We start from the raw sequence: 19,070 nt of genomic DNA, 5'->3' as shown, positions 1-19,070 counted from the left end.
TAAAAACTGTGTATTTCTGTACAACTTTTCCCTGAGTGCAGCTTTTTAGGACTCCCAATGCAAAGCAACTTGGCATGTAAATCTCATGAATACATTTATGTTTTGTATTTTGTTAAAAGTGAAAAAAGTCCTGATAATAACATGAATATTGAGACAGGTAGCTAAAAATATTCCATAATATGTTGTTTCTGGGCTGTTGCTTGCTCTTGGAGTGTATAATGTTAACATCTGTGTCTATTTATTCTCTGAGATATTTTAGCCAGCTAGTTCCTAACAAGTTTTGGTGTGTGTGTTACGCCACGGCCAGCAGAGGGCACTGCAGCACGGCTTCTGACAGGTCACGTGATTCTTTTGTTTTCGTTTGTTTCCTGCTTGGACATTGATTTAAGTCTGATCATGTCTCTGATTTGCCCCAGGTGTCCATGTTGTGGTTTGATTATGTTGACTATTTAAACCCCTCTGTGACTGCGCACTTCGCGCAGTATTATTTGGTTTACGTTTGTCATGTCGAGGAAGTATGATGGTATGTGCTAACGTGTAGCATGCTAGCGGTCGTAGCTAGATGTCCAGAGTTTGTATAGTTGGTAGAGACCGCGCTCCCTGTGTTTGTTTGTCTGCTAATTAATAAAGACCTTGACCTGCACCTGCATCCGCCTCCAGTCCCGTTTCGTAACAGAATACTGCGCCAAAAATGCGGAAGCAGCAGGTAGCCATGAGCGCCGCCGAAGAGGCCAGGATTTGGGCGCTTTACCGTTCGTCCCTGCCGCCGAAGAGCGACGCCGTGCAACACAGCCAGCAAAGTGACCTGAGCATCTGGGGCTTCTGGGGCATCTGGGGCATCTGGGGCTTCCCACTGCAGGGGAATTGTACAGCGCCACGCAGCCAGCAAAGTGACCTGAGCATCTGGGGCTTCCCACTGCAGGGGAGGTACACCCTGCTGTGCAGTCCAGAGGTGAAGGCTGGCCCAGAAATTTGGGGGGGGGGGGGGGGGGCAATGAGGACAGCAGAGCTCCAGCCTGAGGCCTACGGGGAGGTCTCAGCTGTGGAGCTCCCACCTGAGGTCAACATGGCAACCTCAGAGGGACAGCTTGAGGCGGCTGAGGAGGTCGTCCCGCTGCCCTGCCCGGCCGAGGAAGCTGTCCCGCTGTCCAGCCCAGCTGAGGAGGTCGTCATGCTGCCCTGCACAGCCGAGGAAGCTGTCCTGCTGTCCAGCCCAGCCGAGGAGGCAGTCCCGCTGCCCTGCACAGCCGAGGAAGCTGTCCTGCTGTCCAGCCCAGCCGAGGAGGCCATCCCGCTGCCCTGCCCAGCATTCCAGGGGCGGCGCCCAGCATTCCAGTGCCGCTGGGGGCGGCGCCCAGCGTCCCAGTGCCGCCGGGGGTGGTGCCCTGCGTTCCAGAGCCGGCGCCCAGCGTTCCAGAGCCGGCGGGGGCGGCGCCCTGCATTCCAGAGCCGCCACCCAGCGTTCCAGTGCTGCCAGGGGCGGTGCTCTGACTTTCAACCCCAGTGGGGGTGCTGCTCCGCCCCTGTGCTGCCCGACGGAGGCTGCCTCGCTTTCCGTGGCAGCGAGAGACAGTTCGCACAGGGGCCCGGGACCCCCGTTGGAGGAGGGTTCTCGGTGCTCCGGGAGGAGCACCCTTTGGTGGGGGGTTCTGTTACGCCACGGCCAGCAGAGGGCACTGCGGCACAGCTTCTGACTGGTCACGTGACTCTTTTGTTTTCGTTTGCTTCCTGCTTGGACATTGATTTAAGTCTGATCATGTCTCTGATTTGCCCCAGGTGTCCATGTTTTGGTTTGATTATGTTGACTATTTAAACCCCTCGGTGACTGCGCACTTCACGCAGTATTATTTGGTTTACGTTTGTCATGTCGGGGAAGTATGATGGTATGTGCTAACGTGTAGCATGCTAGCGGTCGTAGCTAGATGGCCAGGGTTTGTATAGTCAGTAGAGACCGCGCTCCTTGTGTTTGTTTGTCTGCTAATTAATAAAGACTTTGACCTGCACCTGCAACCGCCTCCAGTCCCGTTTCGTAACAGTGTGGGTTTTTTTTTTTTTTTCCTGTACTTTATGCTTTTAAAATCTCAGAGGTGAGTCAGTTTTGGCTTCTGTTTGCTTTATTGTCCTTTACTGTATTTTATCAACACAATCCTATTGTTAGTAAGAGAGTAAGAATAAGGAGATCGAAACTTTTGTTCACCTTTGGTGTGTGTATTTGATCTAGAGGTCTGTCTGTTAGTTTTTTTTGTTTTGTTTTGTTTTGTTTTTTTCTGTGATCTAGTTATCTTGTTAACATACTTATTGATAATGGTGAGTGTTTGGTGTCCAAAAGCAAAACTTCACAACCCGGTTGCTGATTGTTGGCCACTGATGCAACTGTACTCAGTTGTATAGGATGTCTTTGTACATTGTAGCATTACAATTTCCCTTCACTGGAACTAAGAGGCCCAAACATGTTCCAGCATGACAATACCCCTGTGCACAAAGCGAGCTCCATGAAGACAGGGTATGGCAAAGTTGGTCTGGAAGAACTTGAGGGTCCTGCAGAGATCCCGAACCTCAACCCCACTGAACACCTTTGGAATGAACTGGAATGCCCACTCTTACACCTTTAGGAGTTTTGACCAATGGGACAAGGATGGTTTTACCTTGACATTTCCTTAAACTCTTCCAATCTCTGATATTTCTCCAGCTTTCTTTCAATGCCTATTTCCTAAATACTTCAGAAAGTAATATAACACTCATTGTACCACAGTGTTGTTGATTCTTGGACTTTTTAAAAAAAAAATTTTTTTAAATAAAGCAATATATGGTAGGTCTATGTAAGAAAAGAGGCAAATCACTTTTAAATTGGCCACTTTGCTCTATATTTAACTGCTCTGACTAAATCTTTAAGGAAATGGTATCATTTATTAATTAGATATGGCGGAAGCTCCTACCCAGAGCTGCATGTTTACCCAGCCACAGAGCCAGATTTTCTCTACTTAATGTCTTCAGTAAGGCTACTTTGATGTTGGAGATGAGTTGTAGAGGATTATATTTTTTTTCACAAAAATGAATAATTAAAGCAGGGGTATCAGGCTCATTTTAGGTAATGGGCCACATTACACTTAGTCTAATATCAAGTACACCGATAATCCATCAACATCTCATTTTAAATGTGTTCATTTTTCATAACACGTCTGAACGGTGGGCGCATGGTGGCTTAGTGGTTAGCACGTTCACCTCACATCGCCAGGGTTGGGGGTTCGATTCCTGCTGCTGCCCTGTGTGTGCAGAGTTTGCATGTTCTCCAGGTTTCCTCCGGGTACTCCAGTTTCCTCCCCTGGTCCAAAGACATGCATGGTAGGCTGATTGGCATGTCTAATGTGTATGTAGTGTATGAATAGGTGTGTGAATGTGTATGTGATGGTGGCCTGTGATGGACTGGTGTACCCCACCTTGTGCCTGATGCTCCCTGGGATAGGCTTCAGGTTCCCTGCGACCCTGAAGGATAGCGGTATAGAAAATGGACGGATGGATGGATCTGAACAGTACATTCTGAATGCACAAGCAGAATGAACATATTTGAGATTGGAAAAAGGCCAGCCAGTTTTCGTGAGTGTCGTTGTGCCCAGCGTAGCCTCAGGTTCTTGGCTGACAGAAGTGAAACGTGATCTGTCTCCTGCTGCTGTAGTCAATCCACCTCAAGGATCTGTGAGTTGTGCTTTCTGAGAGGCTTTCTGCTCACCACAGTTGTAAACAGTGTTTGAGTTACCATAGGCTTCCTCTTAGCTCAAACCAGTCTGGTCATTCTCTTCTGACCTCGCTCATCAACAAGGCATTTCCACTCACAGAACTGCGACTCATTGGATGATTTTTTTTTTTTTTTTTTAAGCAAGCCATTCTGTATGAACTCTAGACTATTGTGTGTTTTAAATCCCAGGAGATCATTGGGTGTGATGTAATAAATTGTGCAATCAAGCTACATACTGTCCAAAAACATTTACTTATGAAACAAGCCTTACAAGCCTAAATTCACAGTGTGTCTTGCACACAGTTATATGCGAAATGCACCTCCCTCCTTCATACATATTCATGTGATGGAAAATCACACAAAAAGTGAAAGGTCAGCACAAAATAAGGTGGAGAAATGGCAAGTCCTTGGGAAGTGATAACACATTCTGTTCGATGTACTAAATTCTGGACGATTAGTGGTGCCGTTTTTCTCATGACTTGGTCTGCCTCCAAAAAGCAGGTATACAGTAAATTAACTTAAACTCCCTGTGAAGTGTGTGACGAGGAGGAGGGAGGGGCCAGACTGTGAGGACAGACACCTGGCACTAGTTGTGTAATCAGTGTGAGAGAGCGATAAAGAAGTGGCTGGAAGCGCCAGAGGGAGAGGGAGAGAGAGAGAGAGAGAGAGAGAGAGAGACAGAGACAGACAGACAGACAGACACACACACACACACACACACACACACACACACACGTGTGCTTCCTGTTTCGTTTGTGTTTTACGTTCTGTTTGAGTTTTGTTTATTATTAAACTTCACATTGACGTTCAGCCGGTTCCCACCTCCTCCTTGCCCGTCCGTGAAGTTTGTTACAAAGTGCCTTTAAACGCATAGTATTATTTGATGTGTTGCCGTAATTGCCACTGAAACAGGAAGTCGGGGTGGAACATATCGAGTGCCCCCTCCCCTTTTTTAAATAACCAATTAATTAGCTTACCTCATAGCCTGGAAACCTACAGCTGTTGTCAGCAGGACACTTCAGATTCAAAATAGCATTTGATTGGACAGAAAATCTGATGAGAAGCTGAAGTGCAGAATGATGTCATCAAAATTGTTGCTCCGTATTGGTGGTAGATAGAGAGTGTAAATTTTGAATGCATGCATCTTCGAAATATTGTCATTGTTTTGGAGCACACAAGCTTATAGATAACCTTAAGCCTAACAAGCCACAAAACTTCAATCTTGATTTCATGGGGACTTTAATGGACTCTTCAAACAAAGTATGTGTTTTAATACTTCTTGTACATTCTGTCACTCAACTTCTATCACTCAGATCTGGCAACACAGAGCATAGTACATATTTACATCACCAGCTTGAATTGTACATTCATTTCTTTGCATCTAACTAAGATATTTGACTCATTAAACAGGACTTTATCAGTATTTCCAATTTTATAAATGTCATAGAAGCCACAGTCGTGAACGAGACAAGATGAACGCAGTTTAAAGTAAGGAGAGTTAGCAAATGAAATGTTAATGTCAGATGCAGTAAGCGTTAAATTGTAAAACAACAAATTAAAAAGATGAAATGAAATCATAAATGGCTTTTGTGATTTAAACTGCATGGACTATCTTAGACACATTGCTGTGCAGTAGTTTTTTTCAGGCTTCTTGGAAAACTTCAGACATCCTCTTCCAGAAACCTGGACTATTATGGTACACAAAATAAAAAAAAACTTTTCTCTGTAACAGTGGTTTTTTTTTTTTCTTTCCTTTCTACTGACACGCTGCTGCATTAGACATTTTACGAACGCAGCTTTAATATGTACAAGAATATCTCGCTTTCAAATTCTAGTCTGTTTCTTCTCAAAGGTCACATGACTAGATATGCACACATCTCCCTGATTCTAAACTTGTGCAGACGATGAGACATTTTGCATGCCAATATGACTTCAAATGTCACACCCATATCACTGGAATTACCCAGTATATAAAATGTGACACTTTTTTGTGTCTCTTGTACCAACAATTTGACAGCCAATATTTCTAAATCTGGAAAAGTCAGCACTAGCAGGTGTTAATGACCATGGTTAATTAGGACCTCGGATCCCTGTTGTCTTCCTTGTGTTCCTCAGCCGCCATGCCAGAACCAGCCTTCACCCGCCTTTCTAAAAGTGTACACATGATTCTGGTGCAAGGAAACACATTTAGCTTCACAGCTGTTGGCAGGAAACTCAGTCTGAGTCCACGGAGAGCTTATGGATGTCGGTGTGATATCTCACATAGTAACATGCACTAAAAGACATTAAAATGTGCATTTGTGCCTTGCAGTGGAAGTGTCACCATGCACGATGAAAAGAAGTGTTATGAGTCAAGGATAACAGCAAAACTGTCACCAAATTGGAGAAGAGGAATAAAGAGCTGAGAGAGAGAGAGAGATTAAGGTTTTTTTGAGTACACAACAGAAGTGTGCTTATATTTTTAGATGCACCTGCATTATAGCTCACTCCTTCAAAGCCCTGTGCATGAAGTACCAAACTAAGCTAAATTAACTTTCAAAACATGATTATTTATTATTTCTTTTTTCTTACTTTTCTTTTTTTATTATTGTAAGGAATATAACACTCGGGGACCCTGTCCAGGGTGTACCCCGCCTTGTGCCCGATGCGCCCTGGGATAGGCTCCAGGTTCCCCGTGACCCTGAAAAGGATTAAGCGGTAGAAGACGGATGGATGGATGGATAACACTCGGGGCTGTATTGTGATTGTAAAATATCTAACATGATGTTGTGATGCTGCCCAACACGAAGCAGAGTAACGGCCGAAGCTGATTATTTTACAATAACAGCACATCCTTAAATATTTTACACCTCTTATAAACAATTTATAAACAATTGCCATTTTGATTTAATTGATTTACAAACGATATTATGCTTTTTAGGGCACACGGTGGCTTAGTGGTTAGCACGTTTGCCTCACACCTCCAGGGTCGGGGGTTCGATTCCCACCATGGCCCTGTGTGTGTGGAGTTTGCATGTTCTCCCAGTGCTGCGGGGGTTTCCTCCGGGTACTCCAGTTTCCTCCCCCAGTCCAAAGACATGCATGGTAGGCTGATTGGCATGTCAAAAGTGTCCGTAGTGTATGAATGGGTGTGTGAGTGTGTATGTGATTGTGCCCTGCGATGGATGGGCACCCTGTCCAGGGTGTACCCCGCCTTGTGCCCCATGCTCCCTGGGATAGGCTCCAGGTTCCCCGTGACCCTGAAAAGGATAAATGGTATAGAAGATAGATGGATTATGCTTTTTATCCATTTATAGTTGCATGTAATGTTACTGAACATCCACAAGGCGTGTTAGTTCCTGTTAGCGCTTACATTGTAGCAGCTATAAAGAGTCATTCTCTCGATAGTCTCACATTTTTCTCTCTCTTGAAGTTAATACGACAAAAAGGATGTTTTGTGTTATGGAGAAACTGAGACGTGCGAACTCCTCTGTCCTAAACACATACTGAGTGTTGCAAAATGCTGACACCAGAGACTAATTCCATACATTTTAAAGTAACGTTTCCCAACAGAAGGTTTCACCACATCAACAAATATATGTTTTTCTGCTTGGATGAATTTTAGCATATTCCTCAGTACAGAACAGCTTCAAGCCTGGGATGTTGGTGAGTTTCCTCACATGAACTGCTTGCTTCAGGTCCTTCCATATTTTTATTTGATTAATATCAGGACATTGACTTGACCATTCCAAAACATCAACTTGATTCTTCTTTAACCATTCTTTAGTAAAATGACTTGCATGAGCCACTTTCTCTTGAGATTCAGATCATGGACAGATGTCCTGATATTTTCCTGTAGAGTTCGCTGGTATAATTCAGAATTCATTATTCTGTCAATGATGGCAAGTCGTTCTGGGCCAGATGCACCAAAAAGCCTGAAACCATGCTTAGCACCACCGTGTTTCACAGATGGGATAAGGTTCTTGTGCTGGAATGCAGTGTTTTCCTTTCTCCAAACATAACACTTCTCATTTAAACCAAAAAAAGGTCTATTTTAATCTCATCCATCCACAAAACATTTTTCCAATAGCATTCTGACTTGTCCATGTGATTGTTAGCAAACTGCAGAAGCGCAGCAATGTTATTTTTGGAGAGCAGTGGCTTTCTCCTTGCAGCCCTGCCATGCACACCATTGTTGTTCAGTGTTCTCCTGCTGCTGGACTCATGAACATTAACATTAGCCAATGTGAGAGAAGCCTTTAGTTGCTTAGTAGTTACCCTGGGTTTCTGTGTGACCTCGTGGACTTTTACACGTCTTGCTCTTGGAGTGATCTTTGTTGGTTGAACACTACTGGGGAGCGTAACAGTGGTCTTGTATTTCCTCAGTTTGTACACAATCTGTCTGACTGTGGATTGATGGACTCCAAACTCTTTAGAGATGGTTTTGTAAACTTTTCCAGCCTGATGAGCTTCAACAACTCTTTTCTCAGGTCCTCAGAAATATCCTTTGTTCCTGCCATGATACACCTCCACAAACATGTGTTGTGAAGATCGGACTTTGATAGAGCCCTGTTCTGTAAATAAAACCATCAGCTGTGATTGTATATACTGCAGATATGGAGGGTTTAAAAGGACATTATTCCTGCCACTGATTTCAATGAGGACACTGTGTTGATGGATAACACTCACTGACTCACATAGGCTATAGGTCCAAAAAAATAATAATAACTCTTTGTGTTATGTATGTTGATATGCCCATGCCTTATCCAGAGCAGAGCAGTGCGATTCAACTCTACAAGGTCTCAAGGCTTCGATTCAACATTATCAGCTTGTGCACAGGAACACACATATTTGCATGGATGTCAGAAAATGTCCCTGTGACAGCATATCCTCAGTGAGTGTTTTGATGACTGTGTGTGTGTGTGTGTGTGTGTGTGTGTGTGTGTGTGTATGCTTTCAAACATTGTGTCTGTGTCATGATGCATTTGGGTAAACATGCTAGCGTGAAGACTTACACTCAGAAGTCTGAGACTGAGACTCAGAAGTCGGTTTAATCCACGGGGGATCTGTTTATTTTTGTGGGTAAGAGAAACGCCCTCCCACACAGTGTGGTTGAAATGAAGGCTGTAAAACGTGTGCTGTGCTGTGTATATGGCGGTGTTTTTGGCTACATTGGGTAGCAGTTGGGTGGGTTTTCGCTGGTGCATCTGCAGGGGAAAGTGAAAGAGACAGCAGCAGCTCATAAGCTCGGCTTTGTCGATGGCTCTGCTTTCTGCAGCTTTTCATTTCGCCCCAAACAAGCTGCCAGATGGGGAGAGTGAGAGTGATGATTGCCCTCCAGCCTTGCGTGTTTGTGCCTCGGGTACACGTGGCAGTGTTGTTATTAGGTGTCCATGTTGCTGATTCTGTGCCTGTGGCAGTGTTCTCCTCTGCAGCTTGGCATCATGATGTGGAGTAAAGGCTTGAAACACAGCTTTAGTGAATGTACTACTTTATTTTACGTTTACATACATTGGGCCTTTATAACACATTTGTAAGCAATGCGTAAGTAACTTATAAAGAAATGTTGGAGGATTTATATCAATCTTTATGTTTTTAAGTAGTATCCCTGCTGTAAAAATAATAATAATAACAATAATAGAAACCCTCATAGACTTTGCAATGGGAATTGTATTGGTTTTAATGGAAACTGTAATGGTCCCTGTGGGTCTCTACTGATAATTTGTTGCGTTCTTTTGGTGGCAGGTTATGTCTACTGGATACCATTAAGGACCAATAATGGTAATGGTTTTAATGGTTATACAATGGTTTATAATGGTATTTGTAGAGGAAACCATTAGAATTTCTGTGATGGTTTCTATTGTTTTTTGTTTACATCGATCAACTTTGATTGCTTAATTAGTTATTTTGAAGTATAGAAATGCTTGTATAGGAAAATAATCCACAGCAGGGTGGTGTGATGCAGCTTGACATGGCCCAGTGATTATTTTTTTGTACAAGAGCATGTCCCTGATGCATTTTATTCCGCTCATACCACAGCGATTTGATAACAATTTTGATAACATGACTAACATTATGGCAGCTATAAACATTCTCTCCCTGACCAGTCTCTCTTTTTTGCTTTCTCTTGAAGATAATAAGGCAAAAAACACAGCTTGTCAGGTTACCGAGGAACTGCAAAGTGCAAACTCTTCTGTCCAGATGACCTTCCTGTGGAGGAAAACTTACTGACTATTACAAAGCACTGACACTGGAGACTCCTTCCATGAATGTTAAATAAACATCTTCTTATAGAAAGCGTCACCATATCGACATTTTAAAAAATGTATTTAATAACAACATTTTTTAACCTGTTTCTTATTAGGCTTATACTATGTGGATCATCTGCCCTACAACTCCTTGTCAATGGGCTGTTTGTGTAGAAACAATCATTTATTAGAACGAGCACATCATTTCAAACCTGTCAGATGAAAAATGGCAATGAGTTTTGCATTTATAAGACTATTACGTAGACTCTCTCTACAGCTTCACTTATCCCAAGCCCATATGTCAGGTAAATGGTTAGAAATGTAATGGATCTGTAACAGATGTTTTTAGTTTTAGAGTGTGTTGTAAAAGCAAAACAGTCTACACATAGTGATAACTGGGTAAGCTTCTTCCCTCGTCCCTATTTCATGTAAAGACAAGATAATACCAAGCACACTTCACAATATTACATTAAATATTAGACATAAGCCCCCAACATTCTTTAAGCAAGGCCTATGAATACGTTAGGAATGAAAGCACAACGTAGATACCCTTCATATAAGGGCTTACAGATTCTGCTATCATCACAGTACAGCAGTGAATATTTTAACGGTTTCTGATAACATTCACTTGGCCAGAGTATGGCTGGCACGGGAAAGGGGAATTAACTGACTAACTAAGTAACTTTTTTAAAAAAAGAATATAAATAAATAAATGAATAAACAAACAAGCAATTTTTAATAAAGAGAGATAGATAGATAGATAGATAGATATAGATAGATAGATTGATAGATACTGTAGGTAGTTAGGTAAGTAGATATAGATAGATAGATAGATAGATAGATATAGATAGATAGATTGATAGATACTGTAGGTAGTTAGGTAAGTAGATATAGATAGATAGATAGATAAGTAGATATAGATAGATAGATAGATACTGTAGGTAGTTAGGTAAGTAGATATAGATAGATAGATAGATAGATAGACATTTGTTTTTGTTCACGCTCCTTTCTTCTATCTAAACTGTGTTTTATTAATTTTTTATTGTGCTTCATTAAAATGATGGCACATTTTTGTGCTTTCTTATTAGTTAAAGGAATCATTTGTTTCTGTTTCTATTTGCTTCCAACATTTTCATTTTCAACCTTTTTTTCATGATTCATTTTCTAGAATTTTATTTTCTACAGTGGTATGACGACACTCTGTGTGGTGTATCCGTGTGCCCTAGCCACAGTGACTGTCATTAATTAAACGATTAAAGCCTAGTTAGTTACATGTATTGGATGTCAGTGCAAAACCTCTTTTCCCATCACCCCAGTATTCCACTGAGATGTACTTCGTTGGTTTTGTGAACATGCTAAAATAAATAAATAAATAAATAAATAAATAAATAAATAAAACAGACCCCCAGATCGTTGTAAATTAAACGTAAAAATCATTGAAAGTTTCACTGATTTGAAAATATGATTAAAAATCTGACATATACAGGTGACGTCTAAACAATAACACTCCTTCCTTTTTATTTTTAAGCTCCATAACTGTGCTTATAACAGTGAATTATAGTTACGTGTAAAACAGTATATTTGCATCTAATCTGCATTTGCTAATGAATCTTATGTGTTGTCCTGTTACCATGGTGACACTCTAGGAGCTTCTTCAGGCAGCACTGACCTTCTGCCCGCCCCCAGTGCTGCTTTTAATTGGACGATGTCACTGCTGACTGATGGCGGGCGCGACAATGAGCTCATATTCCGATTTGATGGACGACAAGCGGCAAAGATTCCTGACTGGGTGGCACCACAGAACTTGACGGATCAATTCACCATAGCGACATGGATGAAGCACGGGCCGAGCCCTGGACTGAGAGGGGAGAAAGAGACGCTGCTCTGTAACTCAGATAAAACCGGTGAGAGAGTGAGCAAGACATGATACTTGACATTTAAGATCTTTTTTCTCCTGTAGTATTTCACAATAAAGATCATTTTAAAAATAAGGAAATATTTTTATTTTATAAAATACTTTAAGCAATAACAATGATGAATTCATTCATTCATTCATCTTCAGTAACTGATTTATCCTGGTCAGGGTTTCAGTGGATCCAGAGCCTATCCCAGGAACACTGGGCATGAGGTGAGAAAACAACCTGATTGGGATGCCACACTCATTCACACTTAAGGGCAGTTTCTTAGCCAGTTTGCCTACTGGAGGAGGGAGGAAATCAGAGAACTCAGAAGAACCCTACATGGGCACAGGGGGAGAACATGCACCTCCAAGTAAAATGGTGGAAAAACAAGAACCTAAAAACTGCACATTTACATTAAATAAGTACATTTAGATAACAATGTTTAGTTAAATAAAAGTATTAAAATAAAATTTTATTCCTAATATCCCTCATTCTGAGGGGCATGATGGCTTAGTGGTTAGCAAGTTTGCCTGCACCTCTGGGGTTGGGGGTTTGAATCCTGCCTCCTCCCTGTGTGCATGGAGTTTGCATGTTCTCCCCGTGCTTCGGGGGTTTCTTTTGGGTATACCAGTTTCTTCCCCCAGTCCAAAGACATGTGTTGTAGGCTGATTGGCATTTCCAAATTGTCTGTGGTGTGTGTGATTGTGCTCTGCAATGGGTTGGCAGCACGTCCAGGGTGTCCCCCACCTTGTGCCCCGAGTTCCCTGGGATAGACTCCACGCTCCCCCTCACAATATGTAAGATAAGTGGTAAGGAAAATGGATGGATGGATGTATCCCTTATCTCTAAATAAGCCTTACATAACATATATTGTTATGTCCATACCTCAACCTTCACCATGGCTATCTTCTGTTCCTTACATCATGAAAAACATCCTGTAGGCATATTCAAGCTTTAAACACCTCATTATCAGTCCTTTCTTGGCTCGCACTGTATCTGTTCCTCCACTATGTTTTCAATCTTATTTTTTTCTTGTCAGCCATATTGCTAGTTTTGCTTGGCCCTGTATAAAATTTCAGTCAAATAGAGTAAATGAAATACCATTTCAGGACTCCAAAAAAATGGATATCCCTCACCAGCCCATGTCACCAGTTCTCTCAATGGGTTTTGGTATTAAGACCTCCAGTACCCTTTTGGGGAAGAGCCGGCCTCAACCTTGCAGAGTCCACTTTGACTGTGGAACTTCACATAGTGCCTTAAAATGTAGTACCATTATGTTAACATGGTATCCATTTTCCTGAAGTGGATTGTAAGACTTGAATTGGTTTTTGTGTTATGAAAAATATAAGTTTACCTTCAGTCTCCTGCCAACCGATTGCTTTCAGGAAAACTGATGCTGCGTCTTTTCACCTTGCGAAGCCTGACATATTACAGCTTCTATTTCTTCTAAGAGCTGAGGAAAAGTTTGCACAGATTGAAAACCTGTCTTCGGTGAATCTGCAGAAATGTATTGTCTGCCTTTTCTCAGATGATGTACTTTCCTAACTCCAGGGCAGTTTGCAACTTTTGTGAACTCAGCATCTCAACTGGCTGAAAGGTGTTTAAAAAATCCTCAAAAACCAATGGCCCAGGTATGCTGATTTCCTCCCTATAAACAGCGAGGAGGGTGCATGGTGGCTTAATGGTTAGCATGTTTGCCTCACACGTTCGCCTAGTGTATGAATATGTGATTGTACCCTGCGATGGATTGGCACCCTGTCCAGGGTGTACCCTGCCCTGTGCCCTGTGCTCCCTGGGATAGGCTCCAGGCTCCCCATGACCAAGTAGGATAAGCTGTATAGAAAATGGATGGATGAATGAATGGAAACAGAGAGGATTTGCCACATTTGCAGTGTGCTAATGTAAAAATGTGCAAGTCCATTTAGGTCCAGTGCAGACCATTTACCATTTATATACTGTCACTGAAACAGAGACCTAAGCAGCCCACTGTGTTCAGCAAGGCACATCCATCCACTTCTGCTGTTGGTGATAGAGGAGCCTTGGAATTGTCTGTAGACATTAAATAACCACACTGCTCCCTGATGTTAATCAGTTCTTGTCCCCCTTCATGGACAGGACGATAAAGTACTGCTTCCTTTAAGAAGGACTTTATCCACTATTAGTACAATGCAGAATGCAATTGTGGAAAAATAATTGGCTCCCTGACAGGAAATTATTCCCTTGTGCAAAAGCCTATAAGGTTTTAAAAAGATAATTATGGTCTACAAGATCATAAGCGTTTCCCTGATCTAAGAAAAGTTGACCTCACATCAACCCCATTTATCTTTGAATAATCCTCAAGAGAAAGATTTCATTGTATAGTTTTTATCTACATGCAGTATAACTGGTCTTTATTGACAAGATCACCAATGACACATTTTAACCAATTTGACCGATACTTTACCAACAGCTTAGAGTTCATTCAAAAGTTTGCAAAAAAGCTTCCAGTTCTTTAGGAGACTCAGGTTATGTATTTATGACAACCAATCTAGCACAGCTGAGTGACATCTTTTGGAAGAACTCCATCAGTAAAACAATTTTGAATCACCTTAAAGAAAAATCTTGTCCAATGATGTGCCATAATGTCTGATGAAATTGCACTGGTAGTATCAATACCAGGCACACATTCTGCTTCCATTTGTTGAACTGTTTCAGTCACTTCTTGAAAAGAGAGAGCTCTGTTCATGTTTTCATGTTGCAATACATTTAATCTGGGGATGCAATAGTTCTAATGTACACTGATCGTCTGAGCCTTCAGATCCAAAGAGGTCTAAGAAAAAAGAAACGGTACACATTTCATTTGGTCTGTGGCTTTTGACCCATTTGAAGAGCTCAAACTGTGTATTTCACTTTGTTGTTCTGTGCTTCTTTCAAGGTTGAAAAAGGACGCAGGAAGTCCACATTGTGAATAGAAAGAAAGAGAGTTCTCACCAGTGCACCCTTTGTTCTGATTTGCATTGAATTTCCTTGGACTTGCTTTTTCCCCTTTAACTTTTCTGCCCAGGCAGAGTAATATCGTTGCACCATGTTTGACTGTATGTAAAAAAAAAATATATCCTGTTCTAGTTTATATGTGACTGGCAGCCTGGGAAAACCCCTTAGATGTTCATATTGTGACATTTTCTACTATATACAGCATCTTGCATACATATTTAGCACCTGGACCTGAAATGGACTTAATTGGGAATATTTACACAATCTAGTCCATAATATTGAAGACGGGAAAAATCAATATAGTTTGTAAAATAATTTTTCTTAAAGAAGTTTTGATTGCATAGGTATTCACCCCTGTTGCTGTGAAACCCCTAAATTAGTTCTGTTGCAACTAATTGCCAATAATTCCTTTAACTGAGTTGACTTGTATGCAGTTAAAGTGTTACATGATCTCAATAGAAATACATCTGTTCCTAGAAGCACCAGAGTTTGTTAGAGAACATTAAACCAATCGCATCAATATCCCAAACTTTGAACATCCTTTGGAGCACCATTATTAAAAAATTGAAAGAATATGGCACAACTGCATCTCTTCCTAGAGTAGGCCATCTCATCACCTAAAATTTAGTGACCTGGCAAGGAGACTATTAGTTAGAGAAGCAACCAAGATGCCAAGGGTGATTCTGAAGGAGCTGGAGAGATCGACAGCTCACAGATGGATGGGAGGAGTTGTTCACAGGACAACCATAGCCTGGAAACAAAACTGGGCTTTAAGGAAGAGTGGCATGCTGTATGAAGACCTGTTTGGAGTTTACCAAAATGTATATTGGAGTCTCAGCACATGTGGAAAAAAGGTTCTCTGGTCTAACGAGATCAACTGAACATATTGGCCTTGGCATAAAGCTCTATGTTTGGCGGAAACCTAACACAGCTCATCATCCTGAGAACAGCATCCTCACAGTAAAGCATGGTGGTGGTAGCATCATTGAGACTTACCTGTGGCTTCTCGGTTGCATCTCTGGCTAATACCTTACTTACCTGGTTATTTTGGTCTATACCTGGACTTTTGATGGACGGTTTCCTCTAGATAGCATCATAAACCTTTATTGATCCTTTTCCAGAATGTTGTCCTGGACTTGTTTTGACAGCTCAATGCTTTTTATTGAGGTATTTTCTCAAACGACTCTGGGGCCTTCCAGGAACAGGTGCATTTTTATTGACACCATATGACAATTTAATTGCACACAGGTCAACTCCATTCATCTGATTATGTGGGTTTTGATGGCAATTTGGTGCACAGGAACTATGCAGAATCCTGACATTTGTTCTCAATTTAGTCCATTTCGTTTCCAGCTTGAAACACTACAAAATGTTCAGGTGGGTAGTGTACATGAGGTCCCTTTGAGCACTTAAATTTTCCTGAAACGTTGGGATTTTTCTTGTAATAGTTTGGGCTTGTACTTTGTAGTGTGTACTTGACTTTATTTTGTGAGAGTAATGAAATTGTGATCTGATATGCTACAGGGAACAATACTAGCAGCTGTGATTCTGTTATTGGTTGCTCTTCTGATATATAACCTGTCTAGCCTGGAGCACTGTTTCTAGCTTGTCACAGTTGTCCAAGTGTTTTTTTTTGTTTGTTTTTGTTTTTTTTTATTAATATTTCTTTCTTTCCACTCATACACCAATTTCTGTTGGTCTGAAATACTTATCAATGTACAACAGAATGAAACGTGTGGTTCTTCATTATTTCAGTCTAAAGGTTTGTTTAAAAAAAAAAAAAAAACATCAAGTCAATTTTAATATAGTGCTATCCTCTCCATGTTTGGAGCATACATATTTTCTAAAAGTAAACAGATGTTTCTTGCATTCTGCTATGTAATGTAATTCAGTGTGGCAAGGACATGGTCTACTTCATTCTGTTATCACTATTTGTTTCTTATAGAAAAATTCCATTTATTTGTTTTTAGTTTGATATACTCCGACAGAATTTCTTGATTTGTTTTATCCCTTGCCCTATTAATGTTTAAAGGATTCTACCTAGAAACCTCTACACAGAAACCTCTATGGTGTTCAAAATGGTTGAAGAGAAGCAGAGTAAAAAGAAGCAGGTTAAGACAAGGCCACCTCACATGTGAATCTTTTTTTTTTTCAGTCCTTTAACTTTCCTATTTGCTGTTAAAAACTTTTTTTTTTTTTTTTTTTAAATAAAACACTTCTGAAATTATATCATAGATAATGTTCTATTGTGCCTTGAGGATGTTTGGATAGATCTGCCTTCATTGCTTTTTATAGATCATTGTATACACCATTCAGCCATAACATTAAAATCACTTGCGTAATATTGTGTAGGTCCCCCTGTGCTGCTAAAACAGCTCTGACTTGTTGAGGCATGGACTCCACAAGACCTCTGAAGGTGTGCTGTGGTGTCTGGCACTAAGACAGTGTTATCAGCAGATCATTTAAGTCCTGTGACCTGTGAAGCGGAGTCTCCATGGATCGGACTTGTTTGTCCAGCACATCACACAGATGCTCGATTGGATTGAGATCTTGGGAATTTGGAGCTCAAGTCAACACCTTGAACTCTTTGTGATGTTCCTTAAACCATTCCTGAACATTTTTGCATTGTGGCAGGGCGCATTATCCTGCTGAAAGGACCCCACTGCCAATAGAGAATACTATTGCCATGAAGGGGTGTATTTGGCCCGCAACATTGTTTAGGTAGGTGGTACGTGTCAAAGTAACATCCACGTGAATGCTAGAACCCAAGATTTTCCAGCAAAACATTGCCCAGAGCATCACACTGCATATGCAGGCTTGCCTTCTTCCTATAGTGCATCCTGATGCCATCTCTTCCCCAGGTCAGCGACACACATGCACCTGGCCGTCCACATGATGTAAAAAAAAATTTGATTAATCCGAAATTTATATTTACATTTATTTATTTAGCAGAAGCTTTTATCCAAAGCGACTTACAAATGAGGAAATACAAGCAAAGTGATATATATCAAGCGGAGAACAATACAAGTAGTGCTACCATAAAAGATTTATAATTGAGACCAAGTCACCTTCTTCCATTACTCCATGGTCCAGTTCTGATGCTCATGAGCACGTGTAGGCACTTTCAGTGGTGGACAGGGGACATCATGGGCACTCTGACCAGTCTGTGGCTACACAGCAAGCTGTGATGCACTGTGTGTTCTTTCTATTATAGCCAGCATTAAGGTTTTCAGCAATTTATGCTATTTTAGCTCTGCTATGGATCAGACCAGTAGGGCTAGCCTTCACTCCCCATGCACATCAATGAACCTTGGACGCCCATGACCCTGTCGCTGGTTCACTCGTTGTCCTTCCTTGGACCACTTTGGGTAGGTACTAAACTCTGAATACCAGGAACACCCCACAAGACCTATTGTTTTGGAGATGCTCTGATCCAGTAATTTATCCAGCACAATTTGGCCCTCGTCAAAGTCGCTGTGATTCTTACGCTTTCCCATTTTTCCAACACATCAACTTCGAGAACTGACTGTTCACTTGCTGCCTAATATATCCCAACCCCTTCGCAGGTGCCACTGTAACGAGATATTCATTGTTATCCATGTCATGTATCAGTGGTTTTAATGTTATGGCTGATGGTGTATATCTATACATTCAGCACTCTTGGTGTTTTGTGTCTTTTTTTTTATGCAAAAAAAGGTAAGAGAATTTCATTCATCATATTGTAGACTGTACTTGTGCAGCTGTCGTCATCCACATTCTCATCATTTCCCTCATTATTGGTTAAAATATATTGCACACTGTTTCTAGGTTTTTCACTTTCTAGATTAGACTTTTTGTTACTTGGATAATCATGCTCATTATTACATTGTGGCACAGGTAATGGAGTGTCGCATGACTTGTGAGAGTCACTCACCTCCTGTGGCGCCTTAGGCTCTTTGCCAGTCTCATTACTGTTTCCTTCCTCAGGATCTGTTGTTAACTCCAGCGCTCCTTTTTTAAGCCATGGATGTTCTTTCTCTCGTGCTCTCTCTCTCTCTCTCTCTCTCTCTCTCTCTCTCTCTCTCTCTCTCTCTCTGTTAGCTGCTTTACTTTGTTCAATTTGAAACATCTTGCCACTATTTTCCACTTTCTCAACATCTGTTTTTTGGCAGGACAATTTTTCTGGTTATCTAGATGACTGCTTTCAAAGCAACACACTATCAGCTGTCTCCATTCTCTGTTTTCAATGACACCTCT

General features: G+C 41.4%; 1 protein-coding gene across 1 annotated transcript in view; it reads left to right on the top strand.

Annotated features, from left to right (window-relative positions):
• Window positions 1–11,144: 11,144 nt before the first annotated feature.
• Window positions 11,145–19,070, top strand: part of LOC128621754 (calsyntenin-2-like) — a 66,965-nt gene continuing 59,039 nt past the window's right edge. The window contains exon 1 of the mRNA XM_053647716.1: window positions 11,145–11,864. Within this exon, the coding sequence (XP_053503691.1) occupies window positions 11,666–11,864 (199 nt within the window). The 5' untranslated portion in view covers window positions 11,145–11,665. The remainder of the gene's footprint in view (window positions 11,865–19,070) is intronic.

The sequence above is a fragment of the Ictalurus furcatus genome, chromosome 17 (genome assembly GCF_023375685.1).
Source record: "Ictalurus furcatus strain D&B chromosome 17, Billie_1.0, whole genome shotgun sequence".
Taxonomy (NCBI): Eukaryota; Metazoa; Chordata; class Actinopteri; order Siluriformes; family Ictaluridae; genus Ictalurus; species Ictalurus furcatus.
Note: the sequence above shows the minus strand (reverse complement) of the source record. Positions and strands in the feature narration are given on the sequence as shown.